Below are 16,099 nucleotides of genomic sequence, written 5' to 3' on the forward strand. Positions count from 1 at the left end.
TTATTTTTCCTCCACATCATCCAGTAGTGGAGAGGATGGGTCTGGATGCCTTGTCTAAAGCCCAGCCTGGGGTTTAGAAACCCTGAGTAAGGCCATCTTGTGTTATCATGCCAGGCAGCATCAGCTGCTCTGTTTCTTCTGGCTGTTACTTTTATTTCCCTACCTGCCTACCTATTGTAAAATACTCTTTCTTCTACCCACAGATAAACCTCCAGTGCTTGGTGCTTGTAAGCGTCTGGATATTGAGTTAGAAATGGTAAGATGGGGCTTTTTTTTCCTTACCACTTGAAAAACATTGAAACAGGGAAGAAAAGGTAGGTCTAGCTTCTTCTAAAATGAGTGTCGCATAAAGTCCATTCCTGTGTTTCCCTCTGAGTAGTCTGTGTAGCAGGCAATAAAGATTTCTGTGGAGGAAACCCTCCCTTCCAACCAATTGCAGGGTGCATTAGCTCATTGAGTGGTTTGCTAATACGGCTTTCAGGTTGGAAACAGCTCGTCTGGCCAAATCTGAGCTGTGGTGCAGCAGTCTGGAAGCAGACAGGCTTAATTCTTTTTATCAGGCACCACGGCCTGTTATCTGGTTAGCAGTTCCCTCTGCACTGCAGCCAGGATCTTTCAGTGGACGCTGGGGATTTTGGAAGTACAGGCTGTCTGCGCCTTGAGTCTGGAGCAGAAGAAGCCCTGAGTTCTTGGGAGGGCAATTCAAACTCCTCATGCTTCTGGCTGGAAAGATGAAACCTGTGCTGTGGGTGTTGTAACAAAACATCCTTGGGAGGTGCGTCTTCTTGTGGCTTAGTGTGGTCCAGAAGGGAGCGTTTTATAGGATTGTTTGTTATATCATTTATATAGTTTTTAGATTATTTATTGCCCATCTCTCCCCTTTAAAAAAAAAAGTAGAAGCCTAATATGATGGGAAATGGTACTAAAAATGAACTGAAAGCCTTTAACGCTGTATGCTTTGCAGATCAATGCTATACAGTGCGAGGCGGTCCCATGAAGTGGGGAATGTGAAGTGCTGCCACACCTCTGCTTTGCAGCCCGAGTTTTACTGCTGGCTGCCGTGAGACTGGATTTAGACCGATGAAGACTTTAGAATAAAAAAGTTGCATGTTGGCAGAAAGAGACAACTGAGATTCCCTGCAGCATTCTCTGCCACATGCTCAGGCTGTACATTTTGTAAGGGAGCGAGTGCAGGCACCTAGTTCATGACCTGTTTGACTTAGTGGGCACATTTCTCCACCTGTCTCCTCTTCCCCACTGTCACGACAGGCCCCAACCGTGTTCAGCATCCCCTCGGATGACTTTAAACTCTTTCCTGTCTGCAGCAGAGCCACTTCAGCAAGCAAACCTGTTCTGCATCCGGATTGTAATTAGCAGGGACCGTTTTTGCTCCTGCATTTTGACAACATCATACCCTTATTTAATAACTGCCTCTTAGCAACACAGTGCCCTTAAATATTTCAACCCTGCCAGCTTCATGGAGGGAAGAAAGAGGGAGTAGGCCATGGGTTTTGTCTAATTGTGTATGGGAAATAATGCAAAATCCCATCCTGTCCAGCCTCTGTTGCTTGTGCATGTAACCCTCTGTGCAGCAAAGATTTTTAGCTTCAAAAACTTCCTTAATCAACACTTTGCTTTTCAATTTCAGGCGTTCTTTGTAGGTCCTGGAAACAAGTATGGGGAGCCAATTCCTATCAGCAGAGCCCAGGAGCACATCTTTGGGATGGTCCTTATGAACGACTGGAGCGGTAACCGGTGCTGCAGGAGTCTGCCTGGAGAGGGGGTTACAGCGTCGCGGGAAAACTTAGATAGGGCTAAATTATATGTTTTAATAATAGGATAGTGATCACTGAAACCACTGAGTGCGTTTGAAAGGGATGAAAATGAAATGCTATCTGCATTTCTCAGGCTCTATCTCAATCCATTTTCGATCCATCGGTAGAACCAGAAATTGCTGCCTGATGAAGATTTATTTACTTATGAAAGAGGTAGTATCAGTCTAGTTTCTTCTGGGCAGGGATGGAGCAGCCCTGAGGATGGTGATTCCAACAGAGGATTGATTTCAGTGTCAGGAGTAGGAAAATGATTTGGCAATTGCAAATCCCTCAGTCTCTGCATAGATTTACCTACTTGAAATTGGCCCTGTGACTGGCATGGACCATTAGCTGGGTGTAAGAACATTAACTAAACTGGGGATAAAAATACTGGTTATATGGGGATAGCCTGACTTCTTTTAATTATTGCTGACTTTTCTTCCTAATCTAGCTGGTCTAATACAATTGGTTGAGGGTCTGAAAGGGATGGGTTTAAATCAGGATTTGGGCACAATGGCTAGAAAAGGGTGGTGATAACATTTCCAATCCATGTTACTCTTTCACAGGTGTGATGGTTGCGCAACCCTTAGGATATATTTAACAGCATTACTTTGGTTTTTCTCTTCCTAGCCCGTGACATCCAGAAATGGGAATACGTTCCTCTGGGTCCGTTCCTGAGCAAGAGCTTTGGCACAACCATCTCTCCTTGGGTTGTTACGATGGAAGCTCTCATGCCATTTGTGTTGCCAAACCCTGTCCAGGTTAGCAAGAGAAAGGGCTGAAATAAAGGAGAAACAGTGCTAGAAAGATCTCAGCAGAACTGGCAGATCCCATCAGTAGAAATCACCGAGCTGTATCAACGCCAAGCGCTTTCTTCATAGAGTTTGCAAGTGTGATCCTGCTTCCAAGCATATGAAGGCATCCTGGGCCCTCTGAGTTCAAATTCTCATTAATGTCACTGGTGGTGGCACATAGTGCCCTGTGCTGTCATCCTGCCTGCTTGAACAGGGCAGAAAAATCATCTCCTTTAAAACACCTGGAAAATAAACTGATCGGAGAGCTTCTTGTTAGCGTTTGGTAGCACTTAGCACCCAGCAAGCAGTGGAGAGAGAGTGCACTCAAGCCAAAACACTTTGTTCAAGCATTTCCAGTTGTTGCATTATGTAGACCTGTAGTTAAAATTGAAAACGATAATAAAGAGTCTTGCAGAGAGCTCACCATCTTCTGTGTGCAGGCACAGAGCAAAGGTGTGCTACCGCTCTTACTTGTTTTGGATTAACATCCACGCCATAGTGATGGAGAGGGCTTTTGGAGCCCATGTGCAGAAAAAGGAATTGGATTATATTGATATCACATCTGTTCAGAAAGACCTTTAAAAGCGTGTGCATGAGACCAAGCAAAACAATAATCTGAGCAGTAACAATGGTGAAGTAAACAGGGTGTGCAGTATACACATGTTAAACAAAAAGTCACTGGGATGGCTCCTGGAATTTTTCTTTATGTTTATTTAGACTGTGATGTTTTTTATATCCTTTTAGGATCCCAAGCCACTGCCCTACCTTCAGGATAAAGAACCCTACACTTTCGACATCAAGCTCTTTGTTGCTATTAAAGGTACGGCAATGCTGAGTGGGTTATAAAGATGAAATTGCCAATTAAGAGATGCAGAACCACCATGTATTTCAGAGAAATTTCTCTTGGCTTTGCAGTCCTCCTTTTCCATCTTTGCCCAGATTCCCTCTGTCAGAGAAAGGGGCAAAGCTCTTCATGCTCCCCGTTGGCCGTGCAGCAATGTGTCAAGGAGGGAATGCCCCCCAGATGATCAGCTTATGATGACGAGAGTCCCTGAGGGGTCTGCCTGCATGGGCAGGGATAAACAGGGCATGGAGAGAGCCGATGTATGTGGGATTCAGATGTTAACCCCGCTCAGACTCCCAGCTCATGGCCCTGCTGACTGGTAGGTCCAGGTTTTGCTCCTGTAGTAGAGCAGAGAGTGGGAAACAGATAGCTTGATGCTACCCCGGTGTCATCCACACGCTTGTTTTCTGTGAAATGCTGGCCTTCATATCAATAGAAAATGTTATTACTTGTTTCTTGTTAGGGATTACAATGATAAAAGAAGTCTCCATCCATCTGTAAAATCAAAAGACTCCAACATCATTCATCCAACACAAACAAATTTCTTTCCTGTTTCTTATTTTTTGTTTTCTGCAGGAGAAGGAATGAGCATGCCAACTACTATATGCAGATCCAATTTCAAGGTAAGACTCCAGTATCTTTTAGTTGTTTGAAATCTTGCTGATGCCATCAGCTCCAGTCTAAGGCGATTTCAAACACTGATTTTTGCATTAGCTGAAGATCAGACGTGGTGTGTGTGCGCGTAGGGGGCAGAGGGAAAAGGGTGGAGGGTGGTGACAGTTCACCCCTACGGAGATGGAAACACCTGAATGCTCGAGCACTGAAGAAGGGAGCAGCTCTTTCTGCTGCTTGGTTTAGGGTGCTCAGAGCATCAGAAGCTGTGTACTTATTTGGCAGGGAGCGGTGAAAGCAGAGGACTGGCAGGCAAGGGGAATTGCGTCTTGCCGTGCTGAGGTGCAATACAGCACAGGTAATTTAGATGCAGACTGGCTGCTCCAACATCGCTCCAAGCCTGTCTCTGTCCTGGCCCCTCTGCGGGCAGCGTGGTGGCTCTGCCTCTATGGGCTGATGGAAGCCAGGAAGTATAGGTACCAGCTACAGGATTTCTCAATCAATTTTTATATTTGCATTTGGTTCTTTGCATCATAATTACCTTAATCAGTAAATCAGTAGTCAGCAAATCAGTAATAAGGAGATTTTTCTATAAAGCCATTAAAGTACCGGACCAGATCATGGATCCTGAGTCAGCAGTGCTGGCCTTAAAGAGAAATGACATCCAGTTGAAAGAAGAGAAGTTTTAAGGGACTAAATTGCATGTTAAAGTATGTGTTTCATATGCACAGAGCAGCTCCTGGTCACCATTTAGAAAGCAATCACCCAGGGCACTGTAACTACTGAGAATGCAGCACTAAGTAACTGTGGAGGTTGCTTTTAGGTTGCTGGCAGTTCCCGATTAAATAAGGAAACTTTTCTTTAGGGACAGTCTTGCCAGCATCATCCCAAGAATGCAATACATTCTGCATAGCCTAATGGCACACCAGAGAGGTTTGTCTTTCATTGCTTTAGCCTCCTCTTCCTCCTTCCTCCAGCACATGTACTGGACCATGAAACAGCAGCTGACTCATCATTCCATCAATGGGTGCAACCTCAGACCTGGAGATCTCCTGGCCTCCGGCACAATCAGTGGACCCGTAAGTGTTCAAATAACAACAGTCACTGAGAACTGGTCAGCAATCCAAAACCAACTGGGCAGGGCTTTGGGTTTAAGCCCTGCTTGATTTGAGCGGCCATGAAAATACCTGCGGTTCTTTCCTAGGCACTTTGGGCTGCTGCGTTGGTAGCCCCAAAATCGCATTGAGAAGTGGTTGTTTTTTTGTTGTTATTGGTTTTTTGTTGGTAATCTCTCCTGTACTCCTTTTTCTAAGAACTATTTTACTACAAATGCAAGCTGATTTCTGTGCACAAGCATCGACACGGCACATTTATGCTCTATGAAATGCAGCTTTTTTATTTGAGAAGAATGCAAAAGGTACATGGGTATAACTTTTAGTTTCTCTAATACTACATATTTGGCGCTAACTTCACAAGCTATTATTCCCCCTGAACTGCCATACGGACAGTTGTTGCAATGTATGAGTAACTTGCACTTTCTGAAACATCAAATATAAATCCTGTTCATGCTGTCTGAAAGACAGCCTCAGGTAAGTTGTTTCCAAGTTGGGATACCTATACTTCCATTTTGAGCATTTCTGAAGTGCTTTTTGCTTCCTTCAAACTGTTGTTCTGCAGATTGATGTTAAAGACTTACAAACATTCACCAGCTTTGCTCTTCTGAAGAACAAAATGTAAATAAAAATCCAAAACTTGACTACATAAAAGCACTGGATTTGTAGACGTGCCCTCGATTTGTTTCCACTCTTGCTGTAGCAAACCCAAACTGTTTTTACAGAGTTTAGCACTATGTTAAACACACCAGATAACAGCTGTAAACCTGACTGCTTATGGTGAGCAAGCCATTAAAATGCAAAGGCAGGAAAACAAGCCAATGTATCAATGAATTAAATCAACAGCAAAACTCTGTTCTATAGAGCTAACATACTTGTGTGTCTACTTCCAGCAGCAAGTAGCTTAACAGCAGGACGGATACTAAAAAATTGTTTATTTGTTTATGAACTCTTGCTGCAGGAGCCGGAGAGCTTTGGCTCCATGCTGGAGCTGTCCTGGAACGGAACAAAAGAAATCCCTCTTGGCAGTGGACAGTCCCGTAAATTCCTGCAGGACGGAGATGAAATCATTTTGACAGGTAATGGCCAAAAAACTGCCCTTACACTGCACCAAGGACATGTTTCCGTAGACTGGTCCCAGCAGTGTAAGTGCCTGGCGGGGAGGTGGGCTGTTCTGTACGTACCTGACACGCAAGCACCGTTGTTTCCATCCTACCTGTCAGAAGGCAAAGCAAGTGGATAGAAATTTCCCTGCAATAAATGATTTCTGGATTAGATTATTTGCTTTGCTAAGTACTTAATGATCTTGCTATGCCTATGCATGAGTGCTAAGGGGACGATGGAGGTAGGTTTGCCTTTATGGGTGAAAATATCTTGGGACTCGAAGCAGCTGATGTGTTGTTGCCACCACAGTCCGAATTTGTGCAGAGCAGAGCTTGGTAAATGCTGAAAAAAGTTATTTTGCAAATAATATTTCATTTGTAACATAGGCACATTCAACAAAGTGTGTTGCAAATCAAATATGTGGGAAACAGCATGAAACCTGCTAGAGCAGCTGAGCAGCTCCCCTCTGAAAAGGGCTGTGCTTGAGAGCTGTTTCATGCTGGGCCATGGTTTTAATTTTCACTTTGATAAACTAAGGATTTTATGAATTAAAATCTACCATGGTGTTTTGTGATCTAAATCCCACTCCTACTTCTTTTTAATCCAAAGATTAGTGCGAAACAAATCTATTTTTTTCCTCTCCTCTCATCTTGTCAACCTCATTATGGCTTTGAGGTGGCAAATATTTGGCAAGAACAGCCATGAGAAACTTTTGATTCATGCATATGTCTTTGCTATGTCGCCTACTGAATTTTTAGAGAATATTTTTAGAGAATATCTTGTGGGATGTTGTGCTTCATCAGATGAGACCCAGCCAGTGCCACACATGGCTCTGAGCAACTCCATCACGCTGATGTGATCAGAGAGAGTCTGCACAGAGAACAAAATGGCTCAAGCAATGAGAAAACACTTAAAAATGTGACTTAGGGCAGAGAAAATGTGAGTGACTAATGCCCGTGCAGCAATCTGAAGGACATGACGGTGTGATGCTATTATATGTTCACATGCCTGCTTAATCCAACCAGGACTTCCAGGATTTTTGCCAAAATAGTCTAAAATTTCTCATTTTTTCAGAAAGGTTTTTAACAAAAATGAAGAACTTTTCTGTGATGAAAAAGAGATAGGTATATATGGACGTATTCCAGTCTCCCAGGGATGGCTCCGTAGGCAGTTTTGGTAGTGCTGCAGCCAGGGCCCCAGTGCCTCCTCTCTGGCAGCCTACAAAATAGCTTTGAAAATCGTGTTTCTGTGAAGTGCTGCCAGTTTTGCAGAGGAAGATGCTGAGACAAGTGGAGATTGAGAGGTACTGGAGAGAGCCGTAGATGATGAAACCGAGGACCACTCAATACATCTGACATGCATCAGCCTCCCAACAACCCAGCAACTACTCATGCTGCAACGTGTAGGCATCTGACACTGCTCTCCATAGGCTCCCTATACGTCCCGTGCAGAGAGACACTCCTCCGACAATTCAGAGTACCATGCTGCCCTCCAGAGTTGCAGGTCTCCCTCCAGTAACTATGCCAGGAGCCCTAAATTAGGGTACAGTTAGGGATTATGAACATCCCTTTGGAGTTACATGCTGACATCCTTACTGGCAATGAGCACCTTGCAGTTTGGGAGCTGCTGGCACAAGGTGGCCAGCTGAGGGACAAATGGGACTAGACCATGACCCATGTTGTTCTTCATGCCCAGAACAAGCTGTGTCACTTAAATACTTTAAATCCTGTATATCTTTAAAGACGGCACGATAGCATTGTTGTTAACCTGGCTGAAGGCACTGTTGCCCCAGTGGGACAGTCTCATGTTAATCAGTCTGCCGTGCTGTTTTACACTAGCAACAGTTTGTGATGGTAGTGATCAGGGCATCGCGCCGTTTGTGAGAGCCAGGTGCTGCTGGGGCTGTCTGCTGGGACAGTTTGGGATCTGCTCCTATTTAGTGATGTATGGCAGGTCCACTGCCTTAAGGCACCCTTGAGGCAGTGCTAGTGCTATTGCATCCTCTCCCGAGGCAGTGTCATTAGCTCTTGCCAAGTGCCCAACCCATAATTTCTAGTCTCCTATTTCAACTTTGTGTTCTCGCTCCCCTTGTGGGAGCTATTTCAGAGCCCTAACACATAAAATGAGAGAAATATATTTTTCCCAGGAAGTGCATCTCAGGGAGGGAGCATTACAAGGGAAGGGTTGCTGGTGGTGTGCTGCAGCTGGCTGCAAAAATCTCGCTGTAGCTCCTTGGCACTCGGCTCAGGCCGACGCTGCTGGCAGCACAGAGCTTGCTTTGTTAAATGTGCTGCGCCTCGGTACTGCTCTAAATTGTAGTTGACAGCGGGGATAACTAAACTGGACTGAAATAATAAGCCAGTGCTCAAAGGAAAGCTGACAATGAAGCCTAATGAGACAAATGGAAACGGAGCTGAGCAAGTGTCTTGCTCAAGCATTGCTTCTGAATGAGGACTGCTCGGTGGATACTGGGATGGTGTCTGTGGGCAGGCTATTACACAAGCACTTATAGACACTGCTGTCCTTGGAAAAACTTCATTTCAGCCTGGCTGTGAGAGCTGCACTGTGGGTTAGAGCCAGCAGGGTCTATCCTCATGCTGCAATAACTCTGGCTGCCCTGCAGCCTGAGCCCACCCATCCTCCTCTTCCTCAGAGGAGGTTTCCACTGATCTGTGCTAAAGGTGGGAATCAGGGTTAAGGTCTGTTCTGTTCAGCTCCCTCTTGGCTTCTCAAAGGCAGCTGGTTTATATCACATGCAGGAAAGATGCGGTATTCCATTATTTCAGGAAAATCCATCTCTAACTATGAAATCAGTCTTTAAAATACAGCATATGCTACTTGTGTCCTTCTTTTGATCAACTGTTGTAGCGGAGAGCTACAGTAGGTCTCCTCAGCTGTTTCTTCCCAGAATAGTCCTCCCAGATGGGCCAGAAGCCCCTGGCTGTGTCCCCTCCCCTCTTTCATCTGCAGCTTTGCTAATGGATGCTGTTTCTGGAGCAGCTCGGCTGGCCCGTGACAGCAAGAGGTACTGCAGTGTCTCCATCCTAATGTCATCTCTGCCATCACGCAGGAGTAGGGAGAGGTTGAATTGTCCTGTAGTTAGAGATGTTGTCACAGGCCGGTAACTTCAGCAGCAGTCAGCAGACCTTCAATGCCTGTTTATATAATAGAGGATAAATTAATATTTTGAGTCGGATGCTGAGTTTCTCATGGAACTAAGCTACTTGATTTTAGCGAGCAAAACACATTCTGCAAGGGTAGGTCCTGCGGTTTGAGGGGTTTAATGATCATCTTTCTGGCTAGAAGCATCCCGATGTCCCAAGAGCAGTGCTAATGCTGCAGAAAGAGAATCCAGCTTTACTTGATAAATTGCTGGGCCAGACAGTGAATCAGCTTGCCAGTTAGATTGATGATGCTGCAGGTTAGGTTTGAGAACAGAAATATTGCACATCTTGTTTGTGCTCTGATCAATTCACTGAACTTGTGTATTGCTGTGTTTAACATTTAGTGCTTCTTTTTTCTTTTCTTTTTTTTTTTTTTTTATATTCCTAGGCTACTTGAACTCTTCCAGGTGTTCTTTTTTTTTACCCCTCATTGCATTTCTGAAATGTTTCCATTTGGTTTTGGTCTCTTTATGCCTTTATTGACTTTTATTCCTGGTAAAATCCTGCTGTCCTTACAGAACAAGCTGTCTGTTGTTTTCTGGCCCTAGGATACTGCCAGGGCAACGGCTTCCGTGTGGGATTTGGCCAGTGCTCGGGAAAAATCCTTCCAGCTCTGTCGGATCCATGATGAACTGGAGTAAGGTGACATCCGAGGAGGAGGATCTCTCCCCCCACCTCTAAGTCATGCTGCTTTACTCAGCTTTATTATTTTTATATGAGGGATTGGAATCTTATTATTTTTAATTATCAATAAATATGTTAAAGATGAATGTGGCTCTCTGGTGCGATAAGAAAAGGATTTCAATGCTAGCTTCAAATTCTCAGAACAAGATGATTGAAATGGAAATAAGATTCTTAACTCTTCTACTATATTAATTTTTTTTTCATAATTATAAAAAGAGGCTTTCAAATAAACTTAAATATTCACAGTACTAGGTTGATGATAACAGCTGAGATTGCACACTGACTTCTTTTTTTCACAGTGTTAATTTGCTGGGGGTAAAATCCTGAAGGCGAGTTGCATATGGATGCTAAAAACTTGTAGATCATCCTGAGCAAAAGAGAGTTACATGACTATTCCCTAAACTAATTTTTAACAAAGCAATTTGCAAATGTGATAATCAATACAACTAAAAGCAACAGGAAAGCAAAACAAAAAAGTATTTGACAAACTAATCAACCTTTTAAAATAGTGAAAACAGAAATAGTACTGTACAAAAAGCAACCCACCAACAAACAACTAATGATGACCAAGGTGACTCAACACTAAACTCCTGCATCTCAGAATGAAACTCTGTGCAGGCGTTGGAGTTCAACCCGTACACGGCAGCACCGATGAGTTCCTGCAAATAAACCCGAGTCAGTTGCAGCCTGCAGCTGCCGCCCTGCTCTCGCCCCGGGAGCCGGCGGGTTGTCCCTGCTCCTCCTGCCCTTACACAAGCAGAGGCCACAGTCCGTGCTGCAGAACAAAGATCGATGCCAGCCCTGAGATGGGAGCATGTGTTGGGGCACCCTTCAAAAGTGAGCATGAAGATACTTTGGGCCTCTTGCCCTGGTTTTAGAGAAGAGAATTCCCCATTTCTCTCACCCTGTGCACCAGCTTCCCTGGGGTCAAGAAGGGAGGGAGAACTTCATGGCTGGAGTGATCCCTAGGTGCTCGCTGGTGGCAGTCACACCTTGTCACCTAACAGGGGCTGTGGTAAGAGGACACCGAGGAGGCAGACCCCCTTCCTGCACTCCTAAAAGGCATCTCTTGCCGTGGCATCCCCTTCCAGCAGGCAGTAAACAAAGCCACATGCCACTTTTCTCAAGTGTAAAGGGCATCTGCCGTCTCCCGCTGGTCTACAAATCAATTTAACTCTATGGCCAAGTGCCAAATCACATCAATTAGAGGGTATTACTGACTGAAGGAGCTCAGGAGACCAGATAATGAACTCTGGTACAGTGCAAGGGGAACTTGTTAAATATTTGCTTGGTCCTCAAAGTGAAGAGCCTGACGAGGCTGCCGGCTTCGTGCAGCGACAGCAGGATGAGCTTAGGCTGCTGCTTCCCCGTGGCTGCCCCGTTGCTCCTGCCGAGGTCTGCCGGGTAGTTTTGCTGGTGTGGGCCATGCGGGTATTTGATGTCATCCTCAGGAGCACCCGGTGCTGATCAGGAATGTGAACCTCTTGGCCATGCAGGAGAGAAAAATGAATTTGAAATTAAGATTAATGAAAAAATGTGGCAGCGCAGATAAATCACTGCTAATGGGGCATATTCACTGAAACAGGCTCTTTTCCAGCGTGCAATAATAATAGTCCCTTTAAAGAATGATACTTGGAGTATCATCCCCAAATCAATTTAAATTTTTAGCCTAAGACATGCCACTATCATCAGGAGGGATACCTGGCCAGGAAAACAGCAGCTCGTTGTTTATCAAGGAAAAGCTATTTCCCCTTCAGGCTCTTGTGGAAACTTGGAGCTGAACTAATAGGCAGATATTTATTTAATGTACTCTGACTCGGCTGTCAATTTATAGGATGCCTTGTGCTTTCTTTTGACCTCAAATGACAACCACAAGTTGACACTGTCCCTCTTGGATTTAGAAAAAACTCCTGCAGTTCCTCTGAGCACAGCCTGGCTTTACTCCTGGCAGCAGCAGAGGACACAGAAAGCATTGATCCAGTGGAGAAATTTCTCTCCAGATGCGACATCCACATTGCACCTTGCTGTATCTGATGTGTTGGAAATGCAACGTCTGAGGATAGGGGTGCACCCACAGGGAGACCAGAGCTGATGTCGGGGCAGTGGGTCATTAGTCATGGGTTTTGACCTTGATGCACGACATTTTGCAGCCAGGAAGGACTGAGGTGTCAGTGCTTTCTGGGTTCAGGAATACTTATAGAAACCGTTAAATCCATAGTGGTCTTCCCTACCTGTGCAAGGTAAAGGCAAGTCCTGTATGTGGGCAATGACTTCCTCTCCCAAAGAGCCAACCTGACGCTGTAATTGCTGCCAACAAGTGGAATTGGGTTCCTTGCTTGGACAGGCAGGAAGGTCAGTGGTGCTGAGAGCCCTGCTGCAAACCAAACCCTGGCAGGATGGAGGCACCCAGCCACAAATCCCCGCAAGCTGGCTCCTGACTCAGAGCCAGGCTGCCACCCACAACCCCAGCCCCGAGGGAGGCGGGCGGCCTTGCATCTGCTGTGGCCATGCTTTCCATCCCGGGGCCACGACCCCCAGCATCTGGCCAAGTACCCTTGCACCGTGCTGGGGATGGGTGGGAGGTGGTAAGGTTCCCCCTGTGACCCCAAGGTGACAGAGCTGAGCTTCTCTAGCCTGGGGACATCTGGAGATGTCTCAGGTCCCCAGAAGGTGGAGATTTTCTGGAAAGGAGCTTAGATACAGCTCTGAGAGCAGGTTTCAGAGGTGAGCTGGAGAAAGTCCAAAACCTTGGTCAGGACAGAGCTTAGAGACATCTGCCGCTTGCTGCCTGGATGGGGGCCAAAAAGCCAGGAGATGCTAAAAAAGGAAAGAAACTCTTTTTTTATGCCCAAGGCGACTTTCTTTTCACCCCCAGGAGAAGGTAGTGGGCTTCGTTTGGGTGGGCATTGGGGAGAAGCGGGGCCTATAGCTGGGCTGCCCTCACCCAATACAGTGAGCCCAGAGCCACCAGCACTGCTGATTCTCATCCCTGCCAGGGTACCCTGTGTCAAGGGGCAAATGAGGGTTATATCTATACTGCAGTGTGCAGAGTTGTCCTTAAAATAGCATTGCTTTTGTCTAGGGCTAGCAGCACTACAGCCACAGCAGCACCTACTGCCTGGGGAGGCAGCAGCCTCCAACGCAAGTTTTGGGAAACACCCAGGTGTTCTGGGCACCTCCTGCTTGCTCCATCTCCACTGGGGCAGCTGTGACCACTTTGCACCCTTGCCCTTTAAATTGAGGTCATGGAGTTCTCTTCTGATTTTGGGTGAAGCTGAACAGAGGTGAAAAGGTGAGGCTCTTGGAGCAGGAGGGTGCTTCAACTTGGATGCTCTCAGTTCAGCATGCAGACCTGGTGCTTAGAAAAGTTTATTTTTGAAGTGCTAGTTCAATTGGGTTGACCCTTTTTATGAAGAGTGTCACCTCCACTTCTGGAAGCTTTTACTGTAATTAGGCTTGAGCATGGCACTTTCTGCTTCCAGAGGTTATTAAATTTAATTTGATTTAAATCTCTTTTCCTTAGTTTGCTTACAACCTGGCTTCCAGCAAAAATGAAAAAGAAAAAAAAACAATCAAACCCAGAGCTCCTTTTCCTCTCCTCTGTCATAGCGTCAGGTTTGTGACCTGGATATAGGAGAAGAAGTTCCTCCTTGGATCTTCAGAAGCCTGGAGGAAAAATAAAAACTTTCTGCTGTGTCAGGCACCTGGGGGGACTCATTCAGAGTCATGTCATGTTGCATAGGAAGAGAGACCCTGCTTTCCCCACCAGAGGAAATGGAGATGTGCATCTAAATGGAAACCACAGCTCTTATGCTTGCCTGCAGCATCCTTCTTGTTGGCCAGGTGTTTCACTCTCAACGGAGGTCAGCAGCTCCCGGTGGTGATCCATGCTGGAGTGCAGTGATCTTGGGCGTAAGTAATGCTGGGGATGTTGGGTGAAAGGTCTTGGAGGGATGCAGGAGGTGTTTTTGTGTTGTACCACCTTATTAGGGGCTGGTTGTAAATGTAATGAATCATACTGCCTGGTGACATTTAATCTGGCTTTGTTATTTTGTTGGTAAGAAAACTAAGGGCAGCCTCTCTTTGATAGTCTGAGATGCATTTTCTTATAGATTGAAGCATCATCTGGTTGGTGTGTAATGAAAAATCTGGGTATAATTTATAATAGTGTTGTTGGTATAATTGTCAAAATAAAAGCATGGAATAAAACTCTAAAGCATATTTCAGAACGTAAAGGAAACAATGGATTTTCTGTGTGAAATGCTGGCATTCTTCACCAAAAAATAGTTTTCTGCAGAGATTCTAATTAGATATGGATGTGATATCAAGGGAAAAAAAAATCAGTTTTGATGAAAACATTTGGGTCAGCAATATTCATAATTCGTTCATTAACCAGGCAGTAATAACTCAAAGTAAAATGCTCTTTCAGTAGCTATTCAGGGTCAAGGTAGTGACTTTATTAAGAAGGGCAGAGCTGGTAGGTGATATTCACATTGGTTTTGGCTTTAAGCAGTAAGGCGGGAGGCCATTTCTCAGGCTTGATTGCTGCTTCTTTTCAGGATGCCCACACAGTTGCTGCTTAGTGAGAAAGAAAGAGATAATTTCTGGAATTTTAAAATTCATTGTAGGCTTTGGAAGTACAAGGGCCATGCTGAAGTACTGGTACCATGCCGCCCCATACAAATCTGCAGTGAGCTGCTCCTCCTTCTTGTGTCCCCTCAGTCCCAAGAACGTCTTCACCTCAATGCTTTCTCTGTTGCATGTGTGTTTGGTTTTCCATGAAGTTTTAAATACAGACCTGTGCTTTCTAATTTTCACTCCATTTGCTCCATATTATCTAATTGGGAGATGTAACAGAGCTGGGGTTGGCACGATTAGAGTATAAGGGAAATGCTGCAGGAGCAGAAGTCCCAGGTGGCAGCTGAGCACCTGTTGGGTCAGCTTGTAGGATCGACACCTTTGACAATGAATATTAAGGGACTGGTTGGGAGCTGCAAGTGTGGGGAGGGTTTCTTGCCCCCCTCCTTGCTGTGTGCTGGATCTAGGACAGCCGGCTCAGGAGCTGCAGAGCAATGGATGCCCTGGAGCTGCTGTGTCCCAGGACCCTGCTCCCGGGCTGGCCCTGGGGTTTGCCTCAGGGGCTGGTAGGGTGCCCAGATCTGCTGCCTGCTTGTCCCTACCAGGCACTTCATTTGCTCTGCGGAGGCAATACGGCTGCTGCTTTAGAAATCCAATTAGTCTTAAATATAAAACATGTTTTGAAAAACTTTGCTTTCCTTATGGCTTCAGCACACTTAATGCAATTTTAATACGTATTTGATTGATTTCTGTTTTCCTTCTGGGAGCTGCCTGGTCAAGTCCCAGTACAAAACATGGAGCTTTGTAACTAAGAAGTGTATCATTCAACATTTCTTAATGCCATTGTGGGCTCAATTGAACCTTGAGAATAAATGCAACCAGGAATCTTAAACTGTGTATTGCTTTAAATATGTATGTGAGCAGTGTTTTCCTCCTGGCTAGCATGAGCTAATGGCCAAAGGGTATCAACCATTTTAATTAAAACAGTTTTTTTAAAAAGTGCAAATGCAAAAATATTGACTGAAATTGAGAATTCCCATTGCAGCATTAAGAAACTGGGGATTTAATCTCTTTTATTTAAATCAAAACACCTGAGATGTTGTGCTGGGTTGACCCTGGCTGGATGCCAGGTGCCCACCAAAGCCGCTCTATCAGTCCCCTTCCACAGCTGGACAGGGGAGAGAAAATGTAACGAAAGGCTCGTGGGTCGAGATAAGGACAGGGAGATAATTCAGCAATTATTGTCACAGGCAAAACAGACTCAACTTGGGCAAAGTAGCTTAATTTATTACCAATCAAATCACAGTAGGGTAATGAGAAAGAAAAACCAAATCTTAAATCGCCTTCTCCCCACCTCTCCCTAGTTCCTGAGCTTAACTTTACTCCTGAGTTC

General features: G+C 45.2%; 1 protein-coding gene across 1 annotated transcript in view; it reads left to right on the top strand.

The window, feature by feature from the left end:
- The window catches only part of FAH (fumarylacetoacetate hydrolase (fumarylacetoacetase)), a 10,960-nt gene extending 856 nt beyond the window's left edge, over positions 1–10,104 (top strand). Inside the window, exons 3-10 of the mRNA XM_009706723.1 lie at positions 204–256; positions 1,649–1,748; positions 2,445–2,575; positions 3,353–3,428; positions 4,029–4,075; positions 5,042–5,143; positions 6,138–6,255; positions 9,993–10,104. Of these exons, the coding sequence (XP_009705025.1) occupies positions 204–256; positions 1,649–1,748; positions 2,445–2,575; positions 3,353–3,428; positions 4,029–4,075; positions 5,042–5,143; positions 6,138–6,255; positions 9,993–10,072 (707 nt within the window). The 3' untranslated portion in view covers positions 10,073–10,104. The remainder of the gene's footprint in view (positions 1–203; positions 257–1,648; positions 1,749–2,444; positions 2,576–3,352; positions 3,429–4,028; positions 4,076–5,041; positions 5,144–6,137; positions 6,256–9,992) is intronic.
- Positions 10,105–16,099: the final 5,995 nt, after the last annotated feature.

The sequence above is a fragment of the Cariama cristata genome, unplaced genomic scaffold, assembly GCF_000690535.1.
Source record: "Cariama cristata isolate BGI_N322 unplaced genomic scaffold, ASM69053v1 scaffold20418, whole genome shotgun sequence".
Classification (NCBI taxonomy): Eukaryota; Metazoa; Chordata; class Aves; order Cariamiformes; family Cariamidae; genus Cariama; species Cariama cristata.